Source organism: Puma concolor, chromosome C1, assembly GCF_028749965.1.
Source record: "Puma concolor isolate L17-30 chromosome C1, mPumCon1.1.hap2, whole genome shotgun sequence".
In the NCBI taxonomy this organism is placed as follows: Eukaryota; Metazoa; Chordata; class Mammalia; order Carnivora; family Felidae; genus Puma; species Puma concolor.
Genome location: NC_141674.1, coordinates 56,592,458 through 56,613,506, shown reverse-complemented (window position 1 = coordinate 56,613,506; position 21,049 = coordinate 56,592,458). Strand labels below are relative to the sequence as shown.

General features: G+C 39.3%; 1 protein-coding gene across 3 annotated transcripts in view; it reads left to right on the top strand.

Moving 5' to 3' along the window:
- Positions 1-21,049, top strand: part of WLS (Wnt ligand secretion mediator) — a 100,874-nt gene that overhangs the window by 34,389 nt on the left and 45,436 nt on the right. For all 3 annotated transcript variants that reach the window (XR_015254778.1, XM_086717257.1, XM_025912660.2), the window contains exon 2: positions 8,011-8,283. Coding sequence is in view for 2 of the 3 variants with exons in the window: in XM_086717257.1 (XP_086573383.1) it covers positions 8,011-8,283 (273 nt within the window). In the remaining variant the exon portion in view is untranslated. The remainder of the gene's footprint in view (positions 1-8,010; positions 8,284-21,049) is intronic.

Here is a 21,049-nt window from a genome sequence, read left to right as displayed (position 1 = left end):
GCCACCTATGTTCCTTTTCCTTTCTTTTCTGCTCCTCTCCTTGAGACACATCAAAAAATCCTCAACACTCCCTGGAGTTATCCAAGGGCCCGAATACCCAATACATTTCATATAAGTTCTCATTAAGGCAAACATAGATATTCAGATAGGCAAAGTATAGAAGCAATTTGAGTGTCTGATATTTAATGAATTATAAATCCATTTCATTGTGAAACCGTAGAAATTCCTCTACATTACAAAGGGAAAAGTAGTTTTTAGCTACCTTTAGCTTTGTAGCTCAGGTGAATGTTGTGGAGGCTTACATTATCCAGCTACTGCTTTTGTTCTCTACTTTTCTAGATATGGACTGCAGCCAAGTAATTCTTAGTGTGCCCCCAACATTAATCCTCTCCTTTTAAATCAGCCTCAATTCTTCTTTTAAAATAAAGTCCAGGGGTGCCTGGGTGGCTCAGTTAAGCATTTGACTCTTGATTTCAGCTCAGGTCATGATCTCACGGTTAAACATTAAAAAAAAATAAAGTCTTGGGGCACTTGGGTGGCTCAATTGGTTAAACGTCCCACTTCGGCTTAGGTCATGCTCTCACAGTTCATGGGTTTGAGCCCTGCTTCAGGCTCTGTGCTGACAGCTTGGAGCCTGGAGCCTGCTATGGATTCTGTGTTTCTCTCGCCTGCGCGTGCTCTCTCTCTCTCCCTCTCTCTCTCTCTCTCTCTCTGCCCTTCCCCTGCTCATGCTCTGTCTCTCTCACTCCCTCAAAAATAAATAAACATTGGGGTGCCTGGGTGGCTCAGGCCATTAAGCGTCCAACTTTGGCTCAGATCATGATCTCATGGTTCATGAGTTCGAGCCCCACATCGGGCTCTGTGCTGACAGCTCAGAACCTGGAGCCTGCTTCAGATTCTGCATCTCCCTCTCTCTCTCTGCCCCTCCCCCACTCACACGCTGTCTGTCTCTCTCTCTCTCTCAAAAATAAACATTAAAAAAATTTTTTTAAAGAAACAAACATATAAAAAATTGTTTTAAATGAAGTCTAATATCTACTTTCTATTTTCTAATATCCAAAATCTTTTAGGAATGAAGTAGAAAATAAATAAATGACATTATAAAACACAGATAAATAAACCAAGCATTTGTATTTTTATGGGTGTGAAGATCATGACAGCAGATTTTTAACTGTCACTAGATTTCAAGAGTTAGAGCAACCTCCTTGAGTCAGTAGAAGAAGGTATCTGTTAGCAATTATGTATACATTGTTTAAATCAGGGTGTATAGTTTTGTTTTCATTTCTGTCAGCTAATTGCTATGGTGAAAGTAAAATTCTCTGAAATATTTCTTAAATATATTTGACCATTTTTACCTAAAATCATTACTTTTTCAAACTGAGGAGTTCTGATTATTAATGTTCATAAACATAACTTACCTTGCTTTTACATGCAGTTTTCTTTCTTTCTTTTTTTTTTTTTTTAAGTTTATTTACTTATTTTGAGAGAGAGCCTGAGAGAGAACAAGTGGGGAAGGGGCAGAGAGAAAGAGAGACAGAATCCCAAGAAGGCTCTGCACCATCAGCCGAGAGCCCAATTCAGGGCTCAAACTCATGAACTGTGAGAGCATGACCTGAATTGAGATCAATAGTCAGATGCTTAACCGACTGTGCCACCCAGGTGCCCCATGACTTACCCTTTTAACTGGTCTGTTCTGCACATTGCTTCCCCTTATAGCCCAAAGCAGATTAATCTTTAAATATCACCTTTGTTGCAGGAAGAATATATTCCTCTGGTTTTGGTGATCTAGACTTCAAAGGGGCTCCTGGAAGGCCCAGTTGCCAGGATAGAAGGCAGACCTTCTCCATTCCCTCCCCACCACCCTCCTCCTTTTCTTTCCAGGAGAGTTCATGGCTAGCCTCGTGGCTACCTACAGGACAGAGATGGTGTCCTCAGAAGGAAAGAGCCCCCTAAATACAAACTCTCTGTTATTTGTGGATCTTTCTTTATTCTTCCTTACATCGCTCTGTAGAGTGGAGCACAGCTGATAGGGAGCAGAAGCCGAAGCACCCTAGTAGAAGGATGCTGCTAATTAGAGGAAGCACACAAAGTTAGGCTGAGGCTACATTTTCAACTATCAAATGATCTCTTTATAAATTTTAATACTCAAACTCAGACATCTGCAGAACTTACTATGATATGCTAGATATCCTGTGATCTGGCACAAGCTCTTCTTCAGTGTCTTCCCCACTCGGCTGTCCCCCTTTTCCCTCTGGCCAACTGACACGTGCTCTCTTTCAAGGCTAAGTCCAGGCCTCCTGAAGTAGTACCGCCAACCCCACCCCTCTTTACTGCTGGTGCATCCTGCGCAAACCTCTGTCCAAGCAAGTTTCAATCAGGATGTACTTCTCTGCCAACTTCTCAGCCTCCCACACTCAACTGTGAGCAACTCAGGGTCTGGGACTGTCATTTGACTCTATCTTTAGTTAGCACAATGCCCGCATAATAATGATATTCCTAGATAATTGCTAAAGGAACCTTCTTTACTTGTAATAAAGCAAAGAAAGAAATAGTCTGTGCTGGCTTAAACGGAGACCATGTGTCATGTTAGCATGTTGTTTTAATTTTATTTTAACTTTTCTAGGAGCCAACTAAGTCTTGTATCTCTGTCCAACTCTTTAATGACAGGTTCTGGAGGGAGTAGGGGCTAATGATTTGATGTTGACTCAACTTTGAGCATGATAGCGGTAGTGGTTGGCTAGATGGTAATTTGTAAACTGGACAGCCATTTGAGATGCTATAACAGGAAGCTGGCTGGAGTCAATGAATATTGTTCCAAAAGGAGTACAGGTTTAGTCATTGTTCACTTACATTTTTACTCAAGGTTATGTTGTAATGATGACTGGAATTTTTACCTCATTCTAGCGAATTCATTTCTCTTACCTCCCAAGTATCTTTCTGTTGCCCTTTCTCAGGTAATGTCAGGATAAATGTAGCATCCGAAATTATAATTACTTTTTACTGTGAATTATTTATTGCCCGTTAACCCCATCATTTGTACATTTCACATGGCTGGAAAGCTAATGTCTATTGGGTTCACTGTAGCATCGAAGAGTACCTAGTGCAAAGTAGGTACTTGACATATTTGGCGAATGTAGTATGAACCTTTGTAATTTATGTTAATTGAAGAGCCACTGAATTTTCAAAGAAGCTTCAAGATGAGTTTGTGCAGTTTTTCACCACCTCGAGTTAGAAGTCTTATTGATTTCATATACCTTTAAAATTAAATGTCATATAGTATCACATTTCACAATTCCTGTACTGTAGCAGAGAGGTAGAGGAGGCCAAAAATACTGGCAGTTGAAGTCCAGATAAGGAAAGAAAAAATGGCCCATGTTTGACATAGTAAACGGAGCTGAACTCAAAACAGGTCAGAGTTTTCAATGAATAACTTGTGGTTTTATGACTTCTTTGCATGATCTAAATGTGGTCTTAAGCTACCATGAGTTAACCAATCCACAGTGCCTGGGCAAATTCACTTTTGGCCAGATTGCTCTACTAAATTGCCCTGATGTTAATGTAGCTTTTGGCCCATTTTTTTTCTCCCCAAGTAAATGCTATGGATGGGTAGAGGGGACATTTATAATGTGTGCTGAGGCAGCTGGGTGATATTGCATTACTATCCTAGGAATACTGAGGAGTGGTTATTTTTAGCTTTCACCTGAGCAAACATGACTCAGTTTGTTGACCTGAATCCATCCAGCCCCTTCTTAAATATACAAACTCTATTAATCCTTAAACCACGCTAGTGACTAAGTAGGGCCTTCATTACATATACCTGTTAGTTGATTGTGGCTTCTTCAAAGGTTGCAGATAATTTCAACATCTTCCATTTTATTCTTTTCTCTTACAGTAATATCCTTCATACTTCTTTTTTTTTTATTTAAAGACAGAAAGTAAACTTTTTAAAAATTTTAGACACTGTTTTACGATGCATGTAGTCACAATTTTGTCTGTAGCTAGTGAAAACACTTTCTATTAGGTATTATCTTTGTTTTTAGTTCTCTGATAGGCTTTCTACCTAAAGAAACACCTGGGAATTCACTTTTAACTGTTGTAGGAGATTGTCCTAAGTTGTAAATATATTATTGCGAGAACATGAACTGTCCATGTTTGAATATCAGAATGTCTTTTTTACTTTCTCAAACAATATAAATATTTTGTGTTTTGAGCACTACTGGAAAAATTGAAGATGCTGAATTATCTTTAGGCATTTAAGGTATGTAAAAGGTTTTTGAGACTAGAGACTAGTCTCAAAATTTATTTATTTATTCATGTGTAGAAAAATATTTGTGATTCCCATAGTATAACTTGAGATGCACTTGAGGCTTCTCCAAGTTCATTGCCATGAGATTTATGAAAATATTAGTATTCCTGGGATTTTTTTTCTTTATGTAAGATACACTAGACTAATGAAAGAATGAAAATAATTCAGGCCGCTACAAAGGCAGGCGTTCACTGTGTCCATTAAAAATGCAGCCTTTGTGCCCGTAAAGTGTTCAGCTTCTCTGTTATTAAGTTTGGAATGTGGTTTTGGAGCTTAGCTGAGGAACTCAGCTAGTTATTTTTCATTTTGGTCTAAGGAGGGAGAGACTTGTTTTTCACAGTGGGGGGGGGGGGAGGGAAGAAATTAAAAAAGGTTAGGTTCATTTTAGAAGAATCGAAGTTTTAAAATGTAGTAACTATTTTCTGCAGCAAATAGTCAGTTTGAGTATGTTAGCCAAAAACAGAATTCATGACTTTTGTCTCCCTGTTTATTTCTCCAGCCACATTAAAAAGCATTCAGTTAAATGTGCCATTTAGTTTTTCTAATGTCAGAGGGCTATTTGGCTGAGTCAGCATAACCAAAGTTTGATTGGTTCATATTTCTAATAAGCTAGAAGTCTGACTTTATGTGGATTACATGTAAAATGTCTTCATGATACAGCTTTGGGTTTTATTTTTTATTTTTTTTTAATTTTTTTTTTTAACGTTTTTATTTTTTGAGACAGAGAGAGACAGAGCATGAACGGGGGAGGGGCAGAGAGAGAGGGAGACACAGAATCAGAAGCAGGCTCCAGGCTCTGAGCCATCAGCCCAGAGCCCAACTTGGGACTGGAACTCACGGACCGCGAGATCGTGACCTGAGCTGAAGTCGGACGCTTAACCGACTGAGCCACCCAGGCGCCCCACAGCTTTGGGTTTTAAAGAAAACCTTCCCTTGCATGGATTTGTGGTGCTTCTGTGGTGTACTGAAAGACTTTCAGCTAGAGTTAAGTTGTTCTGTGTTTCTGGGTAAGTTTTAGTGTACATTGCCCCAACTCTCTGCAAACATAACATTTTACTACTCAAAATTTACCATTAGGACAGATATTTAGGGATAGAAAAATGTGTATTTGAGCATTAGAAGCAGGGCAAATATTAATAATGTACCCTTTTGCCTCCTAAGTGACTTTCCTCTTGCTTTACATATTTCTCTAGGTGTTATCTGATCTCTATTACAAAAGAAATGATTTCTCTTCCTAAAAGGTCTGAAAGTATGGTATACCAATTATATGCACAGAATTAGATGTTTAAAGTTGCATAATTTATAATGTTTTCCTTTCCCTGCTCATTTCCAGAGATAAGTTTTATAAATACATTTTAAAAATATATTGTAATACCAGGACCCACATGATGAAAACTGAAAATTTTCAAAGAAATATAAACATGAACTCTAGTTAATGGAGAAGCAGTCGTTGTTCTTGGATAGGAAAACTAAATGTTGAGAAGGATGCCAATTCTGTCCACATTCATTTGTAGATTTAATGCAATTTCAGTCAAATCCCAGCGAAAGGATAAAAAGGATAAACTTGAATGGATTTGTGGAGGGGATTTACCCTACCAGATACTGATACAAACCATCATTTTATTGGATTCAAAACAATGTTGTATTGAGCCATGATGTGACAGTCCAATACATGAAATAGAGCAGATTTCCCAAAAACATCTATTTGATTTACATGAGATAAAGACAGTATCCTAAATCAACAAGAAAGGAGAGTCCGTTCAGTAAAGAATAATTTAAATATTTAGAAAAAATAAAACTTAGAACCTCACTTCATCTTTTACATCAAAACAAATTTCATATGGACCAACTATTTAAATATTTAAGAAAAAAATTGTAAAAAAAATAACTAGAAATTAATAAAGGTGGCTGTTCATTGAATTTGGATATAAAGAAAGTCTAAGCACAAAATCATGAGAAAAAGCAAAACAGACATTCTACATAAAATCTGGAACTTCTCTAGATTTAAGTATGCCATAAACAAATTTACACAGCAGATGGGAAAGTTAAGGTAAGTTACTAGCAAAAAATATTAGGCAAATAATTATTTATAGACAACCTTTATAAGCAAGGGGGATTTTGAGAAATTAAATTTGGTGTTATGTGACTGATTATTTTGCAAACACTGGTTGAAAATTTTTAATCATATAAAAATGTAATAGCTAATTTTTGTACTTTTCATGTGCTCAAACACTGTTCACAGTACATACTTTTCATGTTAACTCCTTTAATGTATACAATGACTCACAGAAGTACATATTGTTTTTAAAAACATTTTTTTAATGTTTATTTATTTTTGACAGAGAGAGAGAGAGACAGAGCATGAGCAGGGAAGGGGCAGAGAGAGAGGGAGACACAGAATCCGAAACAGGCTCCGGGCTCTGAGCTGTCAGCACAGAGCCTGACACAGGGCTTGAACTCACAGATTGCGAGATGGTGACCTGAGCTGAAGTCGGACGCCCAACCGACTGAGCCACCCAAGTGCCCCAGAAGTACATACTATTGTTATTGCCATTTAAGAGATGAAAAAATACACATAGAGAGCTTTAGTAATTCACCCAAAAATTTCTTAGTGTGAATGAGTGGTGACACAGGTAGGAATTAGGGAATCAGGATGGGGCACCAGGCAGGTTGGCCTGGAGCTGGTGGTACTCACCACTGAACTGCTCTGCTTCTTTAAGTGAATGAAAAGAAAAAGCTACAAACCTATGTGTGTTGTGATCCTGTTTTATAGAAATATATGTTAATATGTATGTATTTTAAAGTCATATAATTCGTTTGTAATTTTTTATCTAATTACACACTCATAGAAAAGACAGTATTTTGATATTTTTCCAACAGTGTTACTTCCCTCTAGTGGGATTTTGGGTGAATGTTGTTTTGAACTTTAAGATTTCTGTATTTTACAGATTTTCTTTTATAATCACCTAACTGTTTTACAATCACAAAACAGTGTTTTGGTTTTTTTTTTAATGTTACGTAGTTCAGGTGTGATGATGTCTATTGAAATGCACAGATCAAAAGCATGGCTTTTATATATCTCTGAAGTAGCAGTCAGTGTTTCAGTTTCTACCTCTGATAGGTACCATACTAAGTGAGGGCCTGAGGTCAACATAGTTCTCTCTCTCGATCAAAAGCAGGGTTAGAACTAAGGAGAATCTTAGAAACCTACTGTCTTGGTCAATCTTAGAAACTAACCATCTTGTTTCTCAGATGAGTGTCCTGAAACCACTAGATTGAACCAATTTACCCAAGATGAACTGACAGTAAGTTGTTCAACCAGGCTTCAGACGCAGGACTTCTGACTTCAGACACTGTGCTCTGTGAAGTCCCAGAACCCTCCAAGCCCTGAGGCCTGTGGGAACTGAAGCACAGTTGATTTTTGTGACATTTGTTTGGAGTAAGGAAGTAACGGAACCAAAGTGGTTATAAATACATTCTTTCAATAAAAGTGATGGTGATTGAAGACATAATGGGAAGGCTCTTAGAGATACTTTATGACACCTGTGGAGGTCACTGAAGGATCCTCACCTGGATTTGGGGGATCCCTAGATATTACTGATCCCAATTATAGAAGGCGATATAAAAATTGGGGACAAATGTTAGCCAAAAAATGAGCACTTCAGTGGATGATTTTTTTAAATCAGAAAACATTTTCTTTTCAGCTCCAGGGCCCACGACGGCAGTGTCCTACATGTCAGTGAAATGTGTGGATGTCCGTAAAAACCATCACAAGACAAAATGGTTAATGCCTTGGGGACCCAACCAATGCGACAAGATCCGAGACATCGAGGAAGCAATTCCAAGGGAAATTGAAGCCAATGACATTGTGTTTTCTGTCCACATTCCCCTTCCCTCCATGGAGATGAGTCCTTGGTTCCAATTCATGCTGTTTATCCTGCAGCTGGACATTGCATTCAAGCTGAACAACCAAATCAGTAAGTGTTCTCTCTTATCCCTTTACTACTTTGGACATTTTTCCCTTCAGGTTCTTTCAGAGCCAGTTCTAATAACAGAAAATGAAAATATTAATAGCAGAAAATTACTACTTGCTAGGCACTCTTCTGAATATCCTACTTTTACTAATCCGTTTCATATTCCTAGCAATTTTGTGAGATAAGTCTTATTTCATTTTACAGATAGAAACCTTGGGCATCAGTGAGGTTGCTTAAGGTCAGGTGAGAGAGTGGAAGGGCTAGGATACAAACCCATGCAGCTTGGCTTCAAAGTCTTGCCCTAAACGCCAAGCTTTCTCACCTTTCTAGTGTTAAGAAGGAACTCATCCCAGCAGAGACATTTGAGGATTTCTTAAAAGTCCCATGTTGAGAAAAGCCATCATATTAGTCAAGATCCCTGTCAAAATGGGAATGCCAACCCATGAGCACCCATTTTCCCATAAAACTAGGGTTTTGTTTGTTTTTTTGTTTGTTGTGTGCATGTGTGTGTGTGTGTGTGTGTGTGTGTGTTTAGCTTACTCAGTTGTGGTTCAAGATTCTGAGGACATGAGACATATACACATTGCATGAGCAGGAGATTACTGGATGATTTCTGGAAGACAGATCTATGTGTGGCATCTGAGAACAATATAGGGAAACTTAGGTTGAGAAGGAAGAAAACACTTTTTTTTAATGTTTTATTTATTTTTGAGAGAGAGAGAGAGAGCGTGCAAGTGAGGGAGATGCAGAGAAGAAGGGGACAGAGGATCTGATGCTGGGGCTTAAACTCACAAACCTTGAGATCATGACCTGAGCCGAAGTCGGGTGCTCAAGCAACTGAGCCACCCAGGTGCCCCTAGGAAGAAAACATTTTTTACTGACACAGGATCCGGGGTGAGATGGAAAGAGGAAAAGGTGTGTTTGGAGTCCTCTCTGCCTGAGGCATGTCCATGGATTAAAGCATCACTGTTTCCAATTCTTATTTTCCTGTATAGGCAATAATCTCAATATTTAATCATTAATTTCATTTTCTACAGGAGTTACCAATACATGTGCTTGATTGGCCTCTTATTGGGAACAAAAAGATATGCTAAGATGACTTTCCAGAATGGAGAGCCTCTTCCATTCATTCAGTCTCTTACCCATTATTTCAAACTGTTGTGGAGTGCCTACTACCACTAGGCATTGTGCTGATGGCTAGACATATGGATACGGATACAGATGAAGACACTGTCCTTTAAGGGGTTTATAGTCAAGTGGCAATGATGAGCAAATAAACAATCATTCTAGTATGATGTGCTAGGGGCTGCAACCACGGTGTGCACAGGACGCTGTGGAAGTACAAAGAAAAGTCTTTAGAACGTGGAAAGGGAAGACTGCCTTGGCACACACGTACATGTGTGTATATACACGTGTGTGTGTGTGTGTGTAGAAGTGAGCAAATAGATATTTAAAGTGAGTGTCAAAGAGTGAAAACCCAGATGAGGAGTTGGGGGTGAGGGTGGGGACAAATAAAAGAACATTCAAGCTAGAAGGAATGGCTGATATGAAGGTCCAGATTTGCACAGCCTGAAGCATTCCGTGGTGTATTTTGTATTTCACATGTTCACATTCTCTTGCCTATTTGCCTTCTTCATTGTTTGTGTAACACATGTACTCATTCACTCATTCAAACTTCATTATGTCCCAACCGTATGTTAAACACTAAGTACTAAGGACACAAGACTGAACAAGAACATGTTCTTTTAAGGAGTTGGGAAAGACAGTGTTTGGGAAACATTTGACTTACCAAAAAGAAAGATATGTGCTACAATGAGAGGAATATGCAATGTTGTGACACTGTGATTTGTAAGAAAGGTGTATTTGGTCATTCAGATCACCAAAATATACTTCTCATATATATTTGGTCTTTATCCAGTTCCTGGTTTACAGTTCCCACAACCCTTGGAATTTCCTGAGCAATAAGAACAATGGGAGCATCTTTTATTATAATATTTGGTACATCAATCCACAAAGGTGAAATGGTGTCTTGTTCATAACAAGCCCCTTTCCACCACAACTGGGCTTATATACTGGGGTGACTTTTGGAAAGCACTAAGCGTGGGGGCTGGTTGCCAGGGGAACCAAGCATGAAAACTCTTGATTTTCAGGGAGGGGAGAGGAGCTGGAGGTCGACTCAGTCACCAATAGCCAAAGATTTAATGAGTCATGCCTATGTAATGAGACCTCCATAAAAACCCCAAAGGAAGGGATTTCAGAGAGCTCCCAGGCTGGGAAACCAGAACACCTCCTATGCTACCCTGCTGGGCCCCAAGCTTTATGAGGAAACAAGGAATTCCTTCCTTCCATCCTTCCTTCCTTCCTTCCTTCCTTCCTTCCTTCCTTCCTTCCTTCCTTCCTTTTTAATGTTTGTTTATTTTTGAGAGCGATTGGGAAGAGCAGACAGAGACAGAGAATCTGAAGCGAGCTCTGCGCCAGGACTTGAACTCATGAACCATGAGATCATGACCTGAACCAAAGTAGGACAGTCAACCCACTGAGACACCCAGGCGCCCCCAAGAAGGAATTTCACTAGGGACCTTGCCCCATGTAACTCTGATCTGGCTGTTGATTCATATCCTTTGTAATAAATTGGTAATCTAGTGAGTTAATGGGTTTTCTGAATTCTTTGAACTGCTCTAGCAGATTAAACCCAAGTAGGGTTTTGTGGGAACCTCTAATTTTATAGCCAGTTGGTCAGAAGTACAGGTAGCACCCTGGGCCTGAGATTGGCATGTAAAGCGGAAGGTGCCTTGTGGAACTGAGCCCTTACCCTTTGGGATTAGGTGCCATCTCCAGTTAGATAGTGTCAGAATTGAGTTGTGTTGTAGGACACTCTGCTGGTGTCAGAGAATTGTTGGATATGGGAGTACCCACTCCCAATACCCACACACACGCGCGCGCGCACACACACACACACACACACACACACACACACACACACACACACCCTGTTTGGTGATCAGAACCTATTATATATATGTTAACAACTTCACAAATGAATTACTTCCCAGAAAATATTAATCCTAAATATTAAAAATGCCTTCAGTGGTGAGGCTTTAACTTAAACATTTCTATATGTAAATGAATTTCAACGTCTTCTGTTTTTTTCTCTCTCAAGTATATATTCTGCCTCCAAAATATATTTTATCTTCATCTAGAAAAAAGATTGTACTAAAGATTCTTTTTTTTTTTTTTCCAACGTTTATTTATTTTTGGGACAGAGACAGAGCATGAACGGGGGAGGGGCAGAGAGAGAGGGAGACACAGAATTGGAAACAGGCTCCAGGCTCTGAGCCATCAGCCCAGAGCCTGACGCGGGGCTCGAACTCACGGACCGCGAGATCGTGACCTGGCTGAAGTCGGACACTTAACCGACTGTGCCACCCAGGCGCCCCTAAAGATTCTTACCTTAAAAAAATTGTTAAATTTCTTGTAACATGAGGGCTCATACCTGATGGGGGCAGACTAAAAAATTACGATCAGCAACTAACAGCTCCTTCAATGAATGTATAAAGTAACTGACACCGTAGAGCCATCAAGAAAACCAGGTCAATAAAATACTTTTTTGGGGCAGTAGCTATAGGTGAGAGCTGTTAACTTTAATATGAGAAGGTTACATGTTAGGTTTGTGGGAATATTTTTTCCCTACATTTATTCTCTATACCTTTGTTAACAGACACTGAGGAAGGCATCAATTAAATAGTGATTACTTGTCTGCTTATAGAGAGATTTTTTTTTTAATTTTTTTTTTTTCAACGTTTATTTATTTTCGGGACAGACAGAGACAGAGCATGAACGGGGGAGGGGCAGAGAGAGAGGGAGACACAGAATCGGAAACAGGCTCCAGGCTCTGAGCCATCAGCCCAGAGCCCGATGCGGGGCTCAAACTCACGGACCGCGAGATCGTGACCTGGCTGAAGTCGGACGCTTAACCGACTGCGCCACCCAGGCGCCCCGAGAGATTTTTAATTGTAATAATATTTATAAGATGCTGGAGGTCTATGTTTTCCTCTGATCCTATATTAACACATGAGACTGCTGTCTACTTTTTATATTTTATCATTAGTTTGGATGCCTTTCTGGCAGAAGCAATAGGACAAGAAAGAAGGGATCAGGGGTGTGGTAAATAGGATCCTATTATATGTGAATGACTTCCTGCTTATCAGAGATTCAGCTGTAACAATATTACCTCAAATGTAAGGAGAAGTCAGGACCAATTCTATTTTTTTCTTTAAACTTTCTTAGGCAGCCGATGAAATGAGTTCCAGATTTCAAATAAGAGATTTTACCTATTTGATATGTAAAATTTTTCTCTATCTATCTAATAAACATACCTTTGAAGAGTCTTTGAGCAGATAAAATAATCTAAGAATTATGTATTGTATTTTAATTTGAAAGGGAGAGCACCACTGGGGAAGAGGGAGTGTGGGGGGGTTGGTGCGGGGAGAGAAAGAGAGAATATGAATATCTTAAGCAGGCTCCACACTCAGCATGGAGCCCGATGAGGGGTTCTATCCAATGACTGTGGTATCATGACCTGAGTTGAAATCAAGAGTCAGACATTCAACCAACTGAGCCACCCAGATGCCCTAAGAATTATATATTTTAAATGACTTTTAGTCATTTGATATTAAATGTATATTCTTTTCAGACTTTTCCATTTAAGGTGATACTGGTTTTAGCTAGAATTTGAGATCTTGACAAACCCTCTGAAACTGAAAAATATTGACTTACTCTTTAAAAGCTTGTCATTACGTAATCAGTTCTAAGATTTCATCAGATTGATGCCTTCGGGGGAGGGGGGAGTGATGACATTCTAGGGAAATTTATAGTGACAAAAGTGGTTAGAGAATGTATATTATATTTGATTATTGACAAAGAAGATAGTCTATGTACCTTATGTAAAAAAGGTAATCCGTGTTTGAAAAAGCAACTTTAAACAGAACCCCTATTTTTCACCTTTTAAACGTAAACATTTTACGACCTACAATTGTCCTTCAGTGATAAGTATGGAAAGCAGTAGGTGGTTCAGCTTTGAAGTGGTGATAGTTTTAAAACAACAGGCTGGGGGCGCCTGGGTGGCTCAGTGGGACTTTGGCTCAGGTCCTTATCTCATGGTTTGTGAGTTCAAGCTCCGCATCAGGCTCTATGCTGTCAGCTCGGAACCTGGAGCCTGCTTTGGATTCTGTGTCTCCCTCTCTCTCTGTCCCTTCCCCACTCTCACTCTGTCTCCCTCTGTCTCAAAAACAAAGATGAAAGAAAAAAAATTAAAAAGAAAACCCAATACGCTGTAAGAGCTGGGGAGGGGAGTCCCATTCAAGGGAATCTAGAGACCTATAGATGCTTGGAAACAGGAATAATTGACCTTTCAGTGAAATACCAATGACAAATTCCTAGCAGACCTATGTGTCAAAAATCTGTGATTGAGTTGTTGCTAACTTTTTTCTGAACCTTTCAAAGCCTTGGAATTAACCTGTTTGTCAGGGCACAAACATGGTGCTTCTGTAGAGTTGTAAGGGACACAGGACTTCAGTTTTTACCACATAGAGGAAATGGAGAGAGTATGAGTATACAAAAGAGTGTCAGAGAAAAGTCAGGTGAAACATCTGGTGTCTGGCTATATGGTTAATCACTGCAAAAAATGAATGCTTATCTGTGTGATGGGCTTAGATTTTCTGTGACCCCAAATTCTGTTATTTGAAAATATCCTCTAAAGTGGGTGTATCTCATTCTTTTTAAAATGTATTATCAGTCACTCGATTTATGTATGCATTTGTGAAAGACAGGTTTGGATTGGCTAAGATGGTGCCCACTTGCTAAAAGGAATTTCACTCTACTGATTACAACTGCAAGTCACATACTTAGCATAACCTCAGACTCTCCATGGGGCTTCTTTTGAGGAACCTGGGTGCAGAGATCAAAGAAACTTTTTTTTTTTTTGACATGCATCTACCACGCTTTCAAATCTACAGGCTGTTGAAGTAGAAGCACCGAGATTCATTGGCAGAGAGCCTTAAGATAGATTGATATGTGTCGAGTACTAAATCTAGAATTTTAAGGGGTTTGAAAATTCCTTACACTGAAGAAATAATGGTAAATGCTGTGTGTTAAGAAAAGCCAGCACATCTATCCTGTTCTTAGGTAATGAAGTCATTGTCTTGCCTTGAGCCACTGCGATCGAGTGTTAAGTTTTATTTGCTTGTTTCATTACTGTAAATGACTGCATGAAATGATGGAATTATTTCTGTAACTGACAAGTGATTTTTCTTCTCTCAAACTGAAAACATTTCTATAAAAACATATTTCTAGTCAAAAAAATAATTAGAATGATAATATTACCCAGTTTTCAAGTTCAATAGCTGAGAGTTCTGCTTCACTTTTTACAAAGTGACTGTGCTCTTCCATTTGTACACCTGTTATGGAATGTTAGATAGACACCACACACAAAGACAATTAGAATAAAAGAACAATCTGTTGACTGTAAAAAACAGTCATGTTATCCAGAATGATTAGGGGTGAATTTATAGGAGGAAGAAAGTCTGTGAACTCATTCTTAGCCATTAGCAAGAATCTTGGTTCTTAAGTCTAGGTTTCCAGATGCCTTTTGGGAAGATTCCACAAAGAGAGCTTAATGGGGGAGAGGATTCCATATGCCATAGAACTACAACTGCTAATGATGGATGGAACCAGGCCATTGGTAAAATGGTATTCATGCGGCTGGAGTTCCGTGCTTTATCAGATAGTCTTTTTTAACAAAATATGTTGAAGCAACTACGGAGAAGAAATGTAATTCTACCCTCCCATTCCTTTCAAAAACAGACCGTATTTGAATCATGAACATGTGACAGTCTCTGTTTTTAAGAAACATTTCTGATTGGATAATTTTTATTACAGGCTGGTGTCATCAATATTTTTTCAGTTACCTTTTATATTTCTTTACCTACCTTACTCAGAGTCAGTGTGAACAAAAATGACTTCAGATTTTCCCTCTGCCCTCTCCTCCCCAAAAAAGATAAACTGAAAAAGCTTAAAATACATCAAAAAGATCCAGGAGACTTAAATGTGGTGGGGCTTGAGGAGGTGGGTAAAAGATAGGGAGGTTGACAATATTTGAGATGAGCTTATGTGACCAGTTGGCTTTCTTCATGTGGAGTTCTGTGCCCCCTTAAAACCAAGGCAAGAACCTAGAATTTTCTAGTATGAATCAGCCTTACCTACTGACTTAGGATAGAAAGAAACTAAAATCACGGGAGAAGAATATATTTTGTTGATTAACCAGAACAGTAGAGATTAGGAACATCGTGTTTGTTTGCTTTCATTTATGGATTATCTTTCCCTTTGAGGGACTCTCTTCAGCCACAACTTTGGAATTAACCATTGTGAACAGGTTTATATTGGCAGGAACATAGGAACCTGTGACTTTGTTTTATTCGGGTGTGATTATTGGTAAGCTCATTACTTGGATAGCATCATTATAAACTCTCTGGATCTCCATTATCTGGCTCAAAGGTTTTGTGTTATGTATATCCAAGAGAAGAAATACAGCCTAGAAACAGAATTGGGCTCCTCTAAAACCTTCCCATGATTTTTAAATTAATGTTTATAGTTTGGTATATCCAGTCCCTCCTATTTCCTTCCGGTTATCCATTGGCTTGCGGGTCAATTTAACATTGGAAAGTAGATTGTATCAGGTTAGTTTCTAGTCATAACAAAACATACTCATCTATGGTTTGAATAATTTATAGTAATTGTTATTAAACCTCAGCTGTGTGATTGCAGACTTTGAGCACTGCAAGGAACGTAAAATGCTGCTAGTCTAGTAATCTTCAACCAAGAAGCCTTATGGGTGGACTTCAAGGGCCAGGGAAGCCCCCTGGTATTCTGTGTAAAATTCCAGTCATATTTATTGTATCTATTTTTAGACTAAGAGGGTTTGTGGCTTTTGTCAAGTTTTCAAGTTGGGTACTTGTCCCAGAAATGTTAAAGGACTAATCTTTTAATTTACTGGATGAAGAAACCTTACACCCTGAGATACTTGCCCACTGTAGCATAGCTGGCTGAATACAAAGTAGGATCTCCTAGTTGTACATCAACCATGTAGGTAGGTGGATGGTACACAGCAACAAGTACACAACTTATACAGGTCAGTGAGCCTTCTACCAAACAGCACCCAAATATTCTTGGACAGAAGTTGCACTGGTCTTTCTAAGATGGTGCATTTTCTATTTTTCTCTCTTAGATCTCCCAATCTGTAGTTCAGCGAATGTAGTGCAGTCTAGAATCTGTTTATAGTACCACAGCTGCAGATCACCCACGTGTCTGATTTCCTGCTCTGAGTTTAGAATATAAACGAGGAGATTCTCTTTGCATCCATAACAAGTATATCCTGGTTACTAAAATAAATCCTGGTGACATCAATGAAGAATGTGAATAGCAAAGCAGCTAGCAGCAACAGATTCCTTGATGGCACCCCCACTATATATAAGGTGTTTGGGTTTTTTTTCTTTTTTTTTTTTTTTAACCTCGTCTTCTGACTTTGGGTATTCTTGTCAGTATTTAAATGCCAGTCAGTCATCACATAGCTAATGTGAGGTTGTTTTCCCCAGAATCATACTTCAATTTTGGTTAACTTAAGAAAATATAAAGAAAAACGATTTTCTGGATTATGCTTTTCAAAACAAAAATAAGTTAGATGGGGGAAGGAAAATCCTCTGTTCAACAAAGCAGAATTCTACTTGCAAAAGTGCCAGGGACTCTACATTTGAAAAAAAAAAAAAAATTCCCTTAATATCTACCTATTGTCTCCACACTAAGGCTAGATATGGTTCCAGTTCCTCTTTTGCTTTAGTAAATTAGTACTAATAGTGTTAGTTGGAGAGGTAGTAGTAATTCTTTAGAGCAAGAAGAGGTTCTGGTTTTTAAATTTTTCTGGTCGAGGTTATTTCCTAAAATAATTGTTCAAGGAATCTGTCTTTCCTGCCTTACCTGTTATTCATATTATGGCCATAAGGGAAGTTCAGACGTAACCTAACAAAGAAGGTTATATCTTCTTTACAGGTAAGGTTTGGGGGAAGATTGAAAATATTGAAATTTTATATTTATTTTAATTTAAATATTTAAATTTTTAAATATTCAAAATATTCAAATCAAGCATCTTAAAAAAAAAAGTTGCTGCCACGCAGTTGAAGTTGTCTCTTGAAGTATGGAGCAGCTTAACACTGGTAGTAATCAAGCAAAAGCTTGTTGGAGTGGAGAGAATCGTAATGGTGACCACAGTGATACTTTGTACTGGGTGGTGCTGATGGTTGTCTTTGTGGCCAGCCATTCGCTTTGGCTTCATACCATTTTCTTGCAGAACTAGCATATTTGCTGTCCCTCAGAGTGCGGGCTTCCACCACACCAGCTAAGTGGGCTGCTGGCCACACGACCAGCCCCCCAGCCGCAGCTGATTGGGTTAGGATGGGCCCTCGACCTAAGGAGAGCGATCAGATTCTCTCTTGTGCAACATTGGGATTCAGTATTTCTAGGCCGACCTTTACTGGCATCTAAATGAGAAGCCCTGAGGGCTCCCTGGGCAACCATCATTCACCACATGTATGGAGAAGCCACAGAGTGGGAAAACCAGGTGCAAAGAGACAAGTGGAGGTGAAGGTCTATGGGGTATAATTACAATCGACTACAAAAGATGACTTTCTTCCTGGTTCTAGTCCCTCAGGTTTGGTAGTACTTTCTGCCCTCAAATTTCTTGAGATACCCTTGTCTCCATCCAGCTGATTTCTTTTCTTTCTTTTTTTTTTTTTTTAATTTTTTAATGTTTATTTTTGAGAGAGAGAGAGAGAGCTGGGGAGGGGCAGAGAGAGAGGGAAACACAGAATCCAAAGCAGGCTCCACACTCTGAGCTGTCAGCACTGAGCCCGATGCGGTGCTCGAACCCACAAACTGTGAGATCATGACCTGAGCCAAAGTCGGATGCTTAACTGACTGAGCCACCCAGGCTCCTTCCAGCTGATTTCTTTCTACCTAGTGCGGGTGAAATCCTGCTACCTGCAACCGAATCCTCTCTGATCAAGACAACTTTACTTTTATTTCATCTGATCATATCAACAGGTCCCTCTGGCAGAGTGAGGAAATTGACATATTCAGAGTCTTACAGCTGAGAAATAGAGGGGTTATAAGCAAAAATGATCTCTGGAGTCCAGTGCCTTGACCCCACCCCCAGTCTGTCTGTAGTGCTGTGGAGCATCTCCCTGTTCTGAACAGGAAATTATACCAGATGACTCCTGAGGTCCTATCACTCCAGCTCTCTTTTGCTGCTAGTCCATGACTCACTTAAGATTCTTTTGCTTTATAAAAATCTTATGAGTATCCCTTCAGCATTATAAATAGGTGACTTCACAGACCCTCAAGTATGAACCATTTTTGAAGATGCCCCTTTGCTAGTGGGTGAGCTTAGTGTTGACATGAGTGAGTTTTCTAGTATTTTATTTTGTTATGTGTTTACCTTGCGTTCATTTCTAGTCCTTGGGTAGGCAGACAGGGTTGGTGTACTGGAAGTGTATTTTTAGTCTGACATTAAAAAATGTATCATAGACACCAACACAGGAAGCAGTTTTTAGGTGAGTCAGTGTATAAATAACCTCAAAGAGTTTTCATAAAAGGAAGGTCGATCTTTTAATTCAACAGTCCGGCTTCTGAGTCCCTCTTCCCAACTTCCTTCATTCATTGAGTGGTCATTTATTGGGCTTCTACTACGTGCTGGCATTTTTTGGACTTAGGATTTAAGATACAAAGATAAGTCCTTATCCTTTATACTACAGTTTCAAAAAACCTCATGGCCCTTCTTTGTTACTTCTTTCTATCCTGCAAGACTGAATTTTGAAGGCAGGGACTGTATCTTGTTCATCTTTTTGTCTCCATACTTAGCATAGCCCCAGGCTGTGTAAATACTCAAGATGTACTCAAAATAACTAATTAGGAGCTCAGTCTAGTGCAGAGAGAAAGAAATTAAAAATTACACCAATGTGTTCAGTGCTAAGTGCCTAGAGTATTCCATAAACAAAGAAGGGGAAATGATTAACTTAACTGAGAAGGTAATTTTTTAACCAAGTCCTGAAGGGTAGAATCTTCAAGGAGATGTTGAAATTTGTGACTAATATATGATGGCAAAGAAACAGTCCAAGAGTAGCTGAATTTTGTTCTAGGAAACCAGAGTGTTTGGGCTAAATTCTTGACCTGACACTTATAAGTTTTGTGACACCTTTGATAAGTTAATGAACTTCCTTGTACTTCATTTTCTTCATCTATAAAATAGAGGTGTGTAATTGTAGTGCCACCCTTATAAGATTGTTTTAAGGATGAAACTAGCATAATACTTATGCAGCTTTTACATAGTAAGTGCTTGGTACATGGTCAATGCTCAGTAAAGTTGAGTTCTTATTATTCTTGGACTCAAACAGAAAGGCGTGTGAGTTCTGGAGAGAACGTAGAAGTCCAGAAAGGAAGATAGCAGGGCTGAGTGTGCAATACAAGGACCTGGGTGGTTGCTGGCAATAGGCCTTTCATTACTTCAGGACAGTGGTTCTTAACTTTGGATCAAGGACCTTGACCTTCAGAGAAAAATGTGCATAAGTCCTATTGAGACATCTTGTATTCATGTTTCAACTGAACCCCCAGAGGTTATCCATGAATCTTCAGGTAAGAGCTCCAACTTCATGATATTGGTGGACCCCATGAGTTTCAAATTACATGTTGATCAGTACTTAAGCAATCGGAGAACACCCTAAAATAGAAGATGTGGGAAATTTTCAGCATCCTTAGGAGAATATGCCCACAAGGCATGGTATAATTACATTTGACTGTAAACGTGTGTTAACATATAAATTAAAATGTTTTGGAATAGTATAATAATTTAAGATGAGAGTAGAAGTGTATGGGACACAACCTCTCAAAGCTCTGCAGACTGAAACTATGGCAGTGACTTCTCCAGGGTCACCTCGTTAATAGGCGAGGAAGTCAGGGCCAAGATCTCTATTTTCCTACCATGAAATGCTGTGAAAGAACATGTATGTGAAGGACAGAGAGCCCATTTGTTAGCCTGGAGAAGAATTCACATTGGAGAGAAAAGATAAGCTCCTAAAAAAGACTGAGGGAGCAGTTAGTGAGTTGCATTGATGGCCAGGCAAAGAAATTTGGAGTTTGATCCTTAAGAAAAGGAATTTAAAATCACGTATCCAGTGCTGAAATAAAATGTGGAATTCAGGATTTGAGATTCGTAGCTTGTTCTTTGTATTATGCAGCAGCTGGAAATCGCATTTCTTTTTTTTTTTTTTTTTCCATTTGGACTTCTCACACGGTGGTATTCCCGACGGGAGGGCATCTGTGAACTTTTTAATGGGAGAAGTCGTAAAGCTGGGTTAGGGCTGCTCGCTCGAGGCTGGCTGCCTTCGGAGGCAGGTAAAATCTGACTCCCCTTTTGCTTTTCAGCTACAGACACAGCCATCGCTGCCACCACCAGCTGAGTGACTCGGAATCTAGGGGTTGCCAGTAATTGTGGGTTTAAGTCACAGAGGAAAAAGATAAGAGAAGAGCAAGGCTGGTTTTTCCACAATTAAATGTTGCCTCTCGGGCTTCTCTGACGGCAGGAATCCAAGAGGTCAGGAACCACCAGCCATATTATTTTTCTCCCTGGCTGCCTGCCTTCATTTGTATCCCCTCCTCATTCATGGGA